This window comes from Ptiloglossa arizonensis, chromosome 2, assembly GCF_051014685.1.
Source record: "Ptiloglossa arizonensis isolate GNS036 chromosome 2, iyPtiAriz1_principal, whole genome shotgun sequence".
Classification (NCBI taxonomy): domain Eukaryota; kingdom Metazoa; phylum Arthropoda; class Insecta; order Hymenoptera; family Colletidae; genus Ptiloglossa; species Ptiloglossa arizonensis.
Genome location: NC_135049.1, coordinates 7,312,372 through 7,326,492, shown reverse-complemented (window position 1 = coordinate 7,326,492; position 14,121 = coordinate 7,312,372). Strand labels below are relative to the sequence as shown.

General features: G+C 36.9%; 1 protein-coding gene across 5 annotated transcripts in view; it reads left to right on the top strand.

Annotated features, from left to right (window-relative positions):
- The window catches only part of Heph (polypyrimidine tract-binding protein 1 heph), a 739,001-nt gene that overhangs the window by 561,445 nt on the left and 163,435 nt on the right, over nt 1-14,121 (top strand). For all 5 annotated transcript variants that reach the window (XM_076327578.1, XM_076327577.1, XM_076327575.1 and 2 more), the window contains one exon: nt 2,415-2,564. In XM_076327578.1, the coding sequence (XP_076183693.1) occupies nt 2,415-2,564 (150 nt within the window). The remainder of the gene's footprint in view (nt 1-2,414; nt 2,565-14,121) is intronic.

Genomic DNA, 14,121 nt, shown 5'->3' with positions numbered 1-14,121 from the left:
AGTCGTCTTTTACACGATCAAAAGTTTGACCATTTTGCTTTAGGTTTTTCAGTTTAAAGCCAAGACACTATCGTTGTTCACACCAAGTTGTATCGCTATAGGTTTCTTTATATTCTTGTATCTACAATCATTATACTGCGTATTATAATAAACTGTGTATTATAATCTGAATTTACAACACAATTCTCACAGCTTTTTTCACCACCACCGACTGCAACCTCGTAATAGAGACCACTAATAAATTCAGAAAAAGCACTATTCCTTTTCGTACTGACTTCCACATTTTTAACGTTTCTTTTATTTGTTTTACAATTAAAATACCAATTATTAATTACCATGCTATGTACGAGTACGTCAACCTTCGATACGTTTCAATATTAATATTTTCGCGCAATATGATATCGCAAATGTTTAACCCAGTGTTCAAAATGAGTTTTATGTTTGAAATGAATATTCGCATTTGAAACGTCGCTTTCCGTGTAGTTTTTAAGATTTAATATAAAAAGTAATTTAAAACTTGAACTTTAGTGCACATATACATTCGTGTTTCAAGAAAGAACATAAAAATTGTTGTAGAATTATTTCTCGTCTGTGTAAAGTTAACTGTAACGATTTAATCCACGAAGAATAGAATTTGATAGAAAGGCAGCCTTCTGAATGCAAATCACTGATTTTTTCACACATTTTTCGATTTTTAGACATTGGTAATCCCCAGTAATAACAAAACGTTCAATAGTTTATCCGTAACTACTGCACGCTCCTCGTTCTCTCGATTTATCCGCCAAAAGAAAGAGTGGAAGATTATGGACCCATATAGAAATATCTGTCTTCCTTAACTTGGTAAAAAGCGTATTTTCCGATCAGTTAAACCCGGCCAAACCTCAACGACCTCTTCCCAAGGGTCGAGTCGAGGATTGCGTAAGAAAGAAAAGGAAAGAGTTTTGGGTTACAAGAGGGTGGCGAGGGCCGAGTTCGGTTGAAGAGCGAGTGAAAGGGAGGCGAATCGACTAGATTGAGCCGTGATTGAAAATTCTGCCCCCGGCAACAAGGGTTTCGATTTAAATGTATACGCGAGCGAAAAGTTTCGTTACTTTTACACGCACATAGGATAACCAATGGAATCGGGAGTTCTTCGAGGGTTACTGAAAGTCGGTGGTTTGTCCGTGTGTCACTCGCGCTCGGAGAGATTTTAACGAGGACTAATGGAATTTTAAAAGCGCGTTCCAAGAAGCAAATAGGATTTTTGTTGGAAAACCTTTCCGGGGAAGGAAACGTTCACGAGATTAGTTACTTGGGGGCACAATTTGACGTTGTTTGAGAATGTTTGAAGACGTTTGATCGCGATTCTTCTTCGTGCACGGCTTTGTTTATCGACGAATAGTTTCGTTGGTTGCGGTAATGGATCCAAGAAAATAATCGAACTTGGAGTTCGGTGAGAAAGTTTATTAAACTCGACAACTTGGGTATTTAACGTGGCTGGTATTCAATTTGAATGTACACAGCGTTTCGACCGATATAGAGACCGGCGATATTGCATTTGGTTTCAAAGGTTGTGGAACAGGATTAGGATTAATAACGTAGAACAAAATTTCGAAAAGTTTTCATGGAGACAAAAATGTCGAAATTCAAAATTGTGAAAGTTATTCACATACGTGGAAAATTTGGCGTAGATTCAGTCGGAAATAATAAATTAATAGATACCTTTAAATCCTTTGAAAACTGTATATCTACTAAATGTTAATAAAGTACATTGCTTGGAGGAGATCAAACTCTAAAGTCGTGTGCTATCCACCATAGGGAATTTAAACGTTTCGGTAAAGCGTATTTGTTAAATTTGTTAAATTATCTAATATATTATGCTTCATTTCGTCATTTCTTTATATAATTCTTTATATTTCTAATATATTATTCTTTATTTGTCATTTCTTCGTAATCAACCGAAGGATACAATTTCAGAATGCATTCTTTGCGTTAAGCACAATATAACGGTAAAATAATTGTTATTAAACTCAATCATTCGTCGTGACTTCATTTTGAGGGTAACTAACCATAACTAGTTGTAATTGTTCTATTTTGAATAATATAATAGAATTTTAAGTGTAAAATTCCATTGCGGTACAAGTAACCATCTACTATGTAATATATTTAGTTAGAAGAGTTGTAGCGAATACTTCGAAATACATTTAAGTGTTAAGAAATTCGAAATCCTTGTTTCATTGAACACAATGGACAAATTCAATAAACACATGAAAGAAAAGACGCCCTCTTTCATTTGACTTTTCTTTTTTTCGTTTGTTTTGTTCCTCTTTCTCGTTGAATTGATAACTTTGCTATATTTCTATCATAGAGAACACACAACACTGCACCATCGAATAAAATATCACTTTTACGATGAAATTTTCTTTGTGTTTCAGGTTAAACTCGACAAGAGCCATAATGGCAAACCGTCGAGAGTCATTCACATCAGAAATATACCTAACGACGTGTCAGATTGTGAGATCGTCCATCTCGGTGTACCCTTCGGTCGTGTTACCAATGTTCTCGTTCTCAAAGGCAAGAATCAGGTAAGTCACCATAAATTATATTTACTATGTTTGGACATTCGAATAGAGAAAGACAGTGTGAAATAATTGCATGAAAATTAAATAGATGAAGCTCAAAACTCTCTAAATAATCAATGCCGACAAAACATGTACATATTTTATATTAGGTTCGATCCTTCTTTCGTGCTCCGATCGAACTCCTCGTTCTATCTTCGTAACTCTGTGTCAGGAATAACATTCAGAACATCTGCAAAGAATATTTATATTTCGGAGGCATATATGCAGACACATTTCCTTGTGAAGGATGCCCCAAACATCACCGGTCGATTTACTTTTTGAATAAAACTCAAACAGTTTAAGCGATCTTCATATTTTTTTCCTACGTGTTCTTTCACCGTGTACGCTTCCACGATTAATTTCCCATCTGTCTAGATGACACACGTCGAGTTTCGAGTTAATCGGTTTGACGTTTTAAAAATAGCGGGAAATTCAAATCGACCGGTGATAATTGGGACAACCTGTCGACAACATTGTTTATATATAGTTTCTCAACTACCTATGAAAGTTTACAAACTTTTCACATCCTGCAAAGCATAGGTTCGTGGTGTTCAGCAGTGTGTTGTTTTCATTCTCGGTCGTACCGTTCAGGAAAGATGAACCAAATGGTCTCTTAACTGACTGAATCTAAAATTACTGTATCCACACGGAGTGTTCTCGAACAATGAAAAAAGTATATAAAACTCCTGTCAATATTCCAACACCGTCATATATTAAAAGTCGAAGCATTTGAGTGACAGGATAAGGTCCCAGCACTGCATCAAGCGCGAAACAGCTACCCCCTGTTTGTTCTCCGTCGATTCGACAACAGAGCGGCCAGAATTACCGACGAAATCCTTCCCCAAACAATATTTACACGCTCTCGATACCCCTGTTTCGCAAAAACACGTTTGATCCACGGCTGGAATTTGAATTTGTGCCGCACGAGCGGCCCACTTCACGACCCGGACGCGGATGGCCGGACGCGCAATAACAGAAACAATCGAATCATCGATTCGCGGGATTCGAATCGATGATCGTCCATTTAGGCATTATTATCCATTATTATCCGTGCGCTTGGCGTACTCCACAGAGGCGGCGCGCACAAAGGCACACCCACTCCTCTCTTTTTCCACCGTTCGCACACCCTTTACTCTCTGCCAGCTTTATTCACCCCTCGCCTATGCTCGTCGGTGACGTTCCATGCACCGTGGCGTTATTATTCAGAACGAGACTCGATTTATCCCCGGTTGCGGTTTGTCGAGCACTCTTTCACGGGGATCAAACTGCGTTCTCTCTTGAATGTTGAACGTCACCCTTTTCGGTTGTTTATCGCAAGGTAAAATTACTGCGAGCTAGGATCAGGGAGGGTGATATGGACTAGGTAGAACTGTTTCTCGTAACATTCGAGCAGGTTGTAAGCCGTCTTTACCTATCATTTTATCGCAAAACTGTCTACCATGTGTGTACAATTAAGACTCAACTATTGAGTGTACAATTAAGACTCAACTATTGAGTGTACAATTGAGATTCAACTATTAGGTGTACAATTAAGACTGAACTGTTGAGTGTACAATTAAGACTCAACTATTGAGTGTACAATTAAGACTCAACTATTGAGTGTACAATTGAGATTCAACTATTAGGTGTACAATTAAGACTGAACTGTTGAGTGTACAATTAAGACTCAACTATTGAGTGTACAATTAAGACTCAACTATTGAGTGTACAATTGAGATTCAACTATTAGGTGTACAATTAAGACTGAACTGTTGAGTGTACAATTAAGACTCAACTATTGAGTGTACAATTGAGACTCAACTATTGAGTGTACAATTAAGACTCAACTATTGAGTGTACAATTAAGACTCAACTATTGAGTGTACAATTAAGACTCAACTATTAGGTGTACAATTAAGACTCAACTATTGAGTGTACAATTGAGATTCAACTATTAGGTGTACAATTAAGACTGAACTGTTGAGTGTACAATTAAGACTCAACTATTGAGTGTACAATTGAGACTCAACTATTGAGTGTACAATTAAGACTCAACTATTAGGTGTACAATTAAGACTCAACTATTGAGTGTACAATTAAGACTCAACTATTGAGTGTACAATTAAGACTCAACTATTAGGTGTACAATTTAAAACTCAACTGTTGAGTTAGTCAAGTAATTGCGTTTTTCTTTCTGCGAATGAACGACAAGTTTTCCATGAAAACAGAAACTTTAATCAATAGTACATTTGTCATTTTGTTCGATTACATTTTGCAATCTTTCAGGCAACTTTGTAATACCGCGTTGAAAATAATTCTTATCTGTTTCGATAAAAGATTGTTCCAGCAACGGTTTTGCCGTTTAACGCGTTTCGTAAGGAATGAAATAAATTGTAATCGCATAACCAATCATGTCCAAGCTGTATCAGTTTTTCACGAGTGATCAAACTTGTGCGTGGTCTAGCGTTATCTTGATGAAATACAACACCTTTGCGTTTTATCAATTCTGGACGCTTCTATTCGATAGGATTGTTTAATTTATCCAGTCGACGACAGTAAACATCCGAGTTAATGATTCGATTCCTTGGAAACAATTCAAAGTAAACAATTTCTTTAAAATACAACCAGACTGACAGCATAATCTTCTTTGAGCGATTATCCGCTTTTGATGCGCTTCGAGCAAATTCATTATGCTTCCTTCATAATTGTTTCCGTTCAACGTTGCTGCGAACGATTCATTTTGCATCCCCTGTTATTATACGTTTCAAAAATGTATCATTTTGTTCACGTTTCAACAGGAATTGCGCGCGTCAACACGTTTAGCGAGGTAAATTTCTTTGAGATAACGAGGTATCCAAATGTCGAGCTTATTAACGTATTCAAGTTGTTGTCAACATTCGATTTTGATATGTTGAGTTTCTCAGCAATCTCTCGTGTTGTCAAACGTCGATTTCAGTTTATCAATGCCTGTATTTTGTCATCATTAACTTCGATTGGTCTTCTTCAATGTGGGACATTCCTAATGTTAAAATCTTTAAACCGAAATTTTATAAACAAATTCTGACACTGTTGTATTTTTAGTAAGACACCATTCACGTCGCATAACTTTTTATGCGCTTGCATTGCATTTTTTCCTTTTTGGAAATAACAAAGCAAAATATGACAAAAATGCTCTTTGAAATTATTCATATTAAAATCAATGCCAAATAAACAATTTTAAACGAAATTGCGGAAAACTCTTTTTAAAAAGAAGCTTAAATTATAACCTGTGAGGATATACAGAGAATTTATCGTTTAAAATGAAGTTAGTTAGATTCCAAAAGCTGTAGTGACATCTACTGGGACAAAATGCAATGATTTATTGGCAATCCAATAGAATCGAAATCAGCATATGTCAATGGCTTAGTAGTATGTCTAGAGTATTTCTAGAGGGTCCATAGAGTAGTATTTTCTAAATTTTGTTTACTTCAATCCACATTACTGACACAACAGTGGTAATATCGAGAACAAAAATGAAAATTGGAAAGATTTTATGCAACGTGATGGATGTGCTTGCACTTTTATAAGTTAATTTCACCGCAGAACGTACAAAGACAGTAATAAACACGTATCTACGATGGAGATGAATTCTATAAAAGGAGCAATAATTGATATTGAACTTCTTACTTTGTCGATAATACATACTTCGAAAGTTTAAATACAAGTTGATTGAAACATTAGGAAAAATCGAAAAACTTGCACACTCGATGCAACGAAAATGAAGTCTTCGTTTAGAGTCGTTTCCAAAGGTGTCATTATAAATAGGTATATATAAATTGCACAGTGACTGTAGAAAATAAGCCACAAATTTAAACACATCGAAACAATAATGCTGAGTGGTGATTTCAGTTGGTACGTGAATAAAGTCACATCTATCTGTACATATATGTAACATTGATTCGTTGAAGTCCAAAGCGTTAAGTTTTATTACTGTTAGTATTAGTACTATAAATTACGTTAGATTGCTGTGTGCCTGAAATTTGGGATGACAGTCGAATTAACTGGTCACGATTTAACTTTCTTTTGTTTGCTTTCTGTCTTTTTTTTTCTTCTTAAAAAGTAATTCTGATTCCCTCTTTGTCATTTACGGCAAGAGTATCGAGCTTCAATCTCGTTTTGTTTTATAACCGAGTTACATTACCAAATTGAAAACCCGTTGATTTAGTAACGCATTTCCATTCAACGGTCTTACTCGAAAATGATGCGCTTCGAGGACGAATATAATTCCCGGTTAGCAGAATATTTGGTTGGTTCGAAATGATACATTCTCCGGAATAATTTGTCGTTCCCGATATTTCTATGTTACACGCAATTCAGCGTAAATTAATATTAATCGTCGCTAAACACGTATTTATCGTTGAGCACAAGTTCAGTCGTTGAATATTTCCATTCACGGTATTAGCGGTCGGCTGTAGCGTTTTTATGTCTACGTTGCAATTATGTCGCCATAGTCGACGTTGTGATAATCTAGGGCCGTCAAATGAAAATGTTTTACGGCGGAACATCGCGTAAAATTACTTTCGCTTATCGAACATTGATTTTAATAGATACGATGCAAAGTTGTGAAAATGAATTTCGTTAATCGTGATAAAGGCAGTGTTATTCGCGTTTCTAAAATTATTCAAATATAAGCAACTGTTCGTACGATATCAAATATTTGTAAAAGTTACTCGATGAGAGTATTGCTTTTATTTTTACGCGGTAATTATTATCGATACTGTATGCTATATACGTCATACCATCAACGGTGATAAAAATAACAATTAATGGTCCAGTTAAACTCACTGTGGCCTGTTCCCCTACTCTATCGTTCGACTATATTTTGTGACATCATTTTTCACTACTTCTCGCATATTTACGTACCTTTAAGCATACTGTCCCTCGAACCAATGAGATTACACGAGAACATTTATAATGCTTGTTCAGAAAATTTGTTGCTTTTCGAGCAAAATCAGATAAAGCTTCATCTTGTCGAAAAATCATATTCCGTACAGTATCCAGAGGTATACTTTGTAATAAACAGAGTGAGTTGTTGCGTAGAAAATTTAAATAAAATGTTCCATTCGAGCAGTTTGGCAGAAATTGTGCTTTTACAATTTCATTTCCAATAATCCAAGTCCAAACACGAACCCTCCACTTTTCTTGAAAATTACTTGTTCAATGGCATGCGTGTATTATACACGTTGAAGATAGGTTTCATTGCGTGTAAACTTTAATTCATTTGTTCGCACAATACGAAATGAGAAATTCTGGTCGTTACGATGTTGTTTCAGCAATTAATGACAGAAAGCCATTTGTGGAATCAAGTCACGAGGCTCAAGTGCTTACACACTCTTGTATGTGATACAAATGCATTGTAATCTTGAAAAAGTCCTCGTATTTCGATTGTTATTATTATTGACAGTTTTGAGAATTTCATTTTCTATAATATCGTGTGTTCTTCGATCACATGTAAATCATTACATTAAGTAAATCGAAAAGAATCACTTTCAAGAAGCTTGATGCAAACGACTTGCAGTAGATCCATTAACATTACATGTTTCGAACAATAAAGTTGATCGTATTCATATATTCTCGCGTGATGTATCTTACAGACATAGTTACAGAACGAAAGAGACAAGTAAAATTGACAATAAAAACGACAGCAGCATGTTGCCCATGTTAATAGTTTGCTTTTAGTTTGAGATTTATTTTATCGTTAAACAAGGGAACTAGTTAATATTTTTTTGTGTCAAAATTTAACCTATTTCGATCTAGGGCTAAAGTCGATTGGCACGTGTGACAATGACATCCAGTGGTACTTTTTGCAAGTTTTTTTTCTTTTCTATATTAAAAACGATTCGTATCTAAAAGAGTGTTCTTGCTCGATCTCTTTAGAAGCATTTTTAAATAGTCCATCATGAGAAAAGTCGGTTCAGTGTTGAAACAGTGACAATCGGACCCATAAAGAATGCATTGATAAATTTCCAAGTTCTTATAATGTAATTTTTATATAGTTCTTCCGATACAAATAAAAAATCGTTATTATTCTTTATTTCTCCATTTAAAATGTGTGCGATAAGGTCAGGATTGCTCGTTAAAAATACAAGTTTCCATGTAAAAATTGATTACGAATTGCACTTAACTGCAAATGCATATGGGAAAAATACTATTTTTCATGAAAGAAAATTCTTTTTCGAAAGTTACGCATTTTTAAATAAACATTACTATCTTATACACGTACACGCACATGTATGTATGTATATAACTATGTGTATTAAATATACGTAACAAAATTTTCTTTCGTGAAAAAAAAAAAAAAGTATTTCTCCTGTTGAATAAAGTATTTTTAATCGCACCGTGTGGAATACAAACACCAATTTTGGAGAAATAATAATTGAATACTTAATGGCTCGAGTGTTAAGATTCTTCCCGGCTCAAGGATCATTAACCCGAGTTACGATAGTGCCGGCTAATTGTGGTAATAGACCTGAGAGCGTTCGTGTGGTAAGAGACTAAGTCGAAACTCAATCAATTGGCTGCTCAAGGCTACCGTTGAGTGGTTATCCCGATCGTAGGCGTTCAGTTACTCTCACTCCGCTCTCTCGACTCAAGCACGTGGAACAAGCTGGCGTGACGTATAACCCGGAAATATGAAGCAGCCTGTAGAGCGAAGTAGCCTACAGTTGAATAAAAATTGGAATTTGAATCACAGAATGAAATATTCCACAAAGTACAAATAAAGTGTTAACTGGCCAATCGAGTAAACATCGTTAATTTGAATAAAAAAAGTTTGCTCATCTCTGTATCCAACCAATGTGAAAAACTTACATTTTCCTGCAGCAATAAAAAATTCAACGTCCGTAGTTTAGAAAATGTTTGCGAGCTTATTCGATTTAGTCGAATAATCTGAACATTCTGGGAACACCTTGTGTAATCGCGACTAATGCACATGTAATTTGTCCGAGAGGTAAATCTCTTCATTGGGTTCAATGCAGCGTACCGATGCATCGATGCATTATTTTAATCCCCCTCGGTATAAACAAACCAAGTTCCGCATTGTCGTACCTGTTGTACTGACCGCTCTACACGTGTTCCGTTCGTATTTCCGTTAGCATGCATTAAATATCCGCAATCAAGCTCGAACCTAGGTAACAGGATGGGTCTCTTTCGAGTATATGAATGCAAATCGTAGTTTTCGTTGTTGCACGACCATCTCTAAGGAAACTCGTTTGTCTAAAAATTTCAAGTGTTACAATTTCATTAATTCTTCATTAAACATTAATTACGAACGAAATGTTCAAACTTCTCTTCGTTCGAACCTTGACACTGGTTTCATTGTCTTGAATGTCATTTCGATTTAAGATAGGATTTCTCTTGGGGCAAGTTGTTACAAAACAGGCATAAATCTTACGAAATACAACACTGTGGTTGAATAAAAAATTAGAAAAATAAATACCGTAACTTAAATTTACATTCTTTGCTATCAGAATTGCACAAAGAACGTTGCTTCTCTGAACAAGGAGATTTGCAACTAAAATGAACAGTTCCTTGCATATCGTCAAACCTAAAGAGAACACTCGTGCCTACCTTTTAAAGGCTTGATACGGTAATCGGAGAACGAACTGAGCGAAAACCGCTCCTCCAGAAACAGCATCTCCCCTAAGACAATTTGAGTAACTCGATCAGCCAGGAAACTCGCATTATTATCGTAAATCGCGAGCGAGCGAGCGAGCGCGCGCACGCTCGCGGCCAAGCTCCCCAATTACACGCAAACAGACGGTGCGCACTGTTGCAACATGACAATGGGGCGTGCTCTGGTACGTGCAGCAAAGTACATCGGGGGATGATGCCGCTGGTGGTGCGATGGCGGCAGTGGCGGCGGCGGCGGCGGCGGCGGCGGCGGTGGTGGTGGCGGCGTTGGCAGTGGCGGCGGTGGTGGTAGTAAATCGAGTTTCACGATGAATCGCCGAGTTGACCCCTGCGGGCACTTTCGGTGTGTTTGCTTTGATTCGAAGTTTCCGGTTAAGTTGGTTACCGGAACGGGCGGACAGGCTCTTTGTTTGATCCAGCAGACCCGCCAGGCCTCCTGGATTTTCGATACCGTTCGCACTCGAATCGTTCCATCGACCTCTGAGATCGTGGCGTCTCTTGCCGCGAGCAATTCGACTTGAAACCCGTCCATGGAGCTCTTCCTTTTGATACTCGACAAAGAAGATTCGCAGGCCTTTGGGTTCATCGTTATTGGACTCGCCGCTCCGGGACGCATGCCAGAAGTCCTCTTCCACGAGACTTTTCTTCGGTGTCGTTATTCGTTGGAAGGGGAAACGCTTGCTCGCCGAGAACGAATTTCCACAATTTGTGTATCAAGGTGAATCAAAGTAGCCCATTAATTGGCTCTTTCCCGCCAACGCTTACCCCTCTCTTATTACTCTCTAATAACAGGAACTGAACACACAATAGCAACGTTCGAAAGTTTGATTTAACATTTCTATAAGCGGAAAGAATGCCTATAGAAATTCTTTATGGCTAAAATAAGGCATAAAGATTGTCTATAGAAATTTGTTATGCCTGAACTAAGGCATAAAGATTGCCTATGGGAATCCTTCATGCCTGAAATAAGGCATAAGGCATAGGCTATTGAGAAGCTTATACATTGGACGACTGTCCAAAAATGTTCCCGAAGGGATAAAACCAAGACTTGAAAATTCATTGTTTCTTCCTTTTTTTTGATACAATTTTTCTGGAGAACTTTTTCACAATCAAACGATAGAATACCAAGATGTGAACATTCTTCGTAAGAAAATTTTGGTCTCTCGCACGATTACAAAGTTACAAAGAAAATGGAAGTCGTTACAAGCTCTTCGATCATCCGAAATCAGTACCATTTTCTCTTCGAGTTTTCAAATACAACTTCGTAATAGAGCAAAATAGAGCAAAACTTTTCCTATGAAAAATATTCAGCTCTTATCGCTCTATCATTCTGTGCAAAAGAAACCTCAAGAGAAGTTGCATTTAAAAAAATAGAGAAAGAACATTGTAAAATTTTATCAACAGAACTTGTACATATTTCTTTTGCATTCAGACTTGACTTAAAACTATTAAGAACAAAAACGTTGATGGTTTGTAAAATAATCGCTCTGTTTTTCGTGTTTCGTTTGCATTGCATCATTTCTATTCTCTCCGTTTTTAACTCCTGTTTTCGTTATACCCAACGTGTAGCCTTCAGCGAAAATGAAAATTCTGAAGCAGCGGGAGTGAAATCACGATCTTTCGTCCGTTTTCATTTATTTCCCGATTTTCACGAGGCTTTTCGTTGCGATACGCGAGTGGCTCGATACCTTCTAGAATGTGGATGATTGAAGTAATTTATGATCGAAGTTCCATCTCATACTTTGGAAACTTGAAAGACTAAAATCGACAAACTTGGAAAAAAAATGGTGGCATCTTCAAAGTCTGTTTACTAATAATTTTACTACTTTATTGCAATATTCGTACAGAATGGAATTACCGTAAATAAACAGTCGCACAAAAGCATAATACGATAAACTATCCTAACTAATTCCAAGCAGCAGGTATTTCGCAATTGTTTATTCCTCAATGTATATTTACATACAAAAGGTGCATATTATAGATCATTGCTTTGCTGTATCATAGGATAAAACACGTTACATTGCTCTTCACTTTGGACAATTCGTGAAATACGAGCCTGTAGCTCGTTATTTCAATCGAATTGGTTAAATAGTTTCACTTTGTTGTCTCGCAATTGTCATTGTCTCACAATCAGTTAAGTGTTTGATCGCGTACAAAGCTATCGAAGCCACAAAAATTTGCATAGATATTCAATTACATAGAGAACGAACTGATAGAACGTTCAGATTACTTCGTTTTACTCATCCATGTTGAATACAGTGAAACGAGTTAATATTAAATCATGTAAATAGAACAAAAGATTCTTGAGCGATACAGTGTACGAAACGAGTGGTGTAACAATGAAATAAAATCGTTATATATATGCGAAACAGTATTCAATAGTTGTCATTTTTTTCGAAAATGATCGCACAATTCCAATATTACAATTTTAAGCGTAGAAGGATTTTGATCGTTAAATTTATAAATCTGTAATATTATTGTTACAAACAGATTTCTATCATTTATATAGGTGTTTTCAATGATTTTGGCCACCATATCGTTAAAGTGATTTAAGTTGACAAATATGTGTATGCAACAAAAAAATGTAGTTGCCACTGAAATTTTTGAAATATACTAATTGTAAGTCTTTCCAAAGTCTTTCCAAAGATTTTGCACCTACGACTATGGTTCTGATAACTGACAATTGATTCTAAAAGCAGATTTTACTTCTCGTTTAGTAAATTGCAAAATATATCGTAAATATACATACATTTCTTTTTTGGCATTAAATTTTGTCCCTGTTTCATCTCCCTTTTCAAGACCTTATAGGTAATACGTAACACCGGTGGTTAAAAATTAAATAACCCATCGAAAATAAAATGTTAATATTTACCAACAATAACGTGTATTCATTGGATCGTCTTCACTGAATTTTGAAGTATCGTGTAAGTATTATAGAAAATAATCAAATTTTTCAAAGTTGTTCGATATACGAACAACTCGGTATAACTTGGTCGCACGTCTTTTTATTCGTTAGTTTCACTTGTATCGATATTTGTAAACATTGACCGTGGTGTTGCATTGTTTGTTCTCCCATTTCGATCGCGCTACAGTATATGCGATTCGTAAGCTACAAATTTTTCCCTCGAAGAAATTCTATACTACAGTTTCGTTATATATTTTTACCCGAAGAATCGCCCTCTCTTCGATCGGTCGGTCGTTGTCTCTCTCGTTCGAAAGGAACTACCATTTCTGGCTTCTCGTAAATACAATTACCTTTTCTTAGAAAAAAAAAACAATAAGCCCGTCGAGGGCTCAGAGTTCGGTCCTACGGTGGCTCGCAATTGAATTTCGCGCGACAGGCACCAGATGCGCTCGAAAACGCCGAAATCGCCGTTTTCGTTTTATATTCGTTGATGCGTAGAATTTAATGAACGAAAGTCGGTCACGTCTGACGAGTGTTTAGCACGATTTTAATTTCCCGCTAATTAACTTACTCGGCAGAGTCGCTCAAAGGAATCACCGCGCGGGGATGCGCCCTGCGGAAAAAAATAAAATGGGGGAGAACGAGTCGCAGACTCGGGGAAAGGTAGACGAGGAACGGGCAAATATGGAAACGTTGCAGTCGTGAGAGTTTATGAACGAACGGGGGCAGAGAGGGGGGACGGGGGGTGGAAAAAAGAATATCACGAATATGATAAAACGCGGATGCAGTAACCGAACTTCTTTTCTGTATTAACATTTTAAATTCAATTTAAATTCAATTAAAGTTAGCGGCACCGCTTAAACGATCGGGCAAATGCTGAAGGGTGGGAGGGATCGTTGTGCGGGTGGGGGATGGGGGTGGGGGGCAGAGAAGGGTGAATCGAGATGGTTGTAAAGGTTCTCCAAC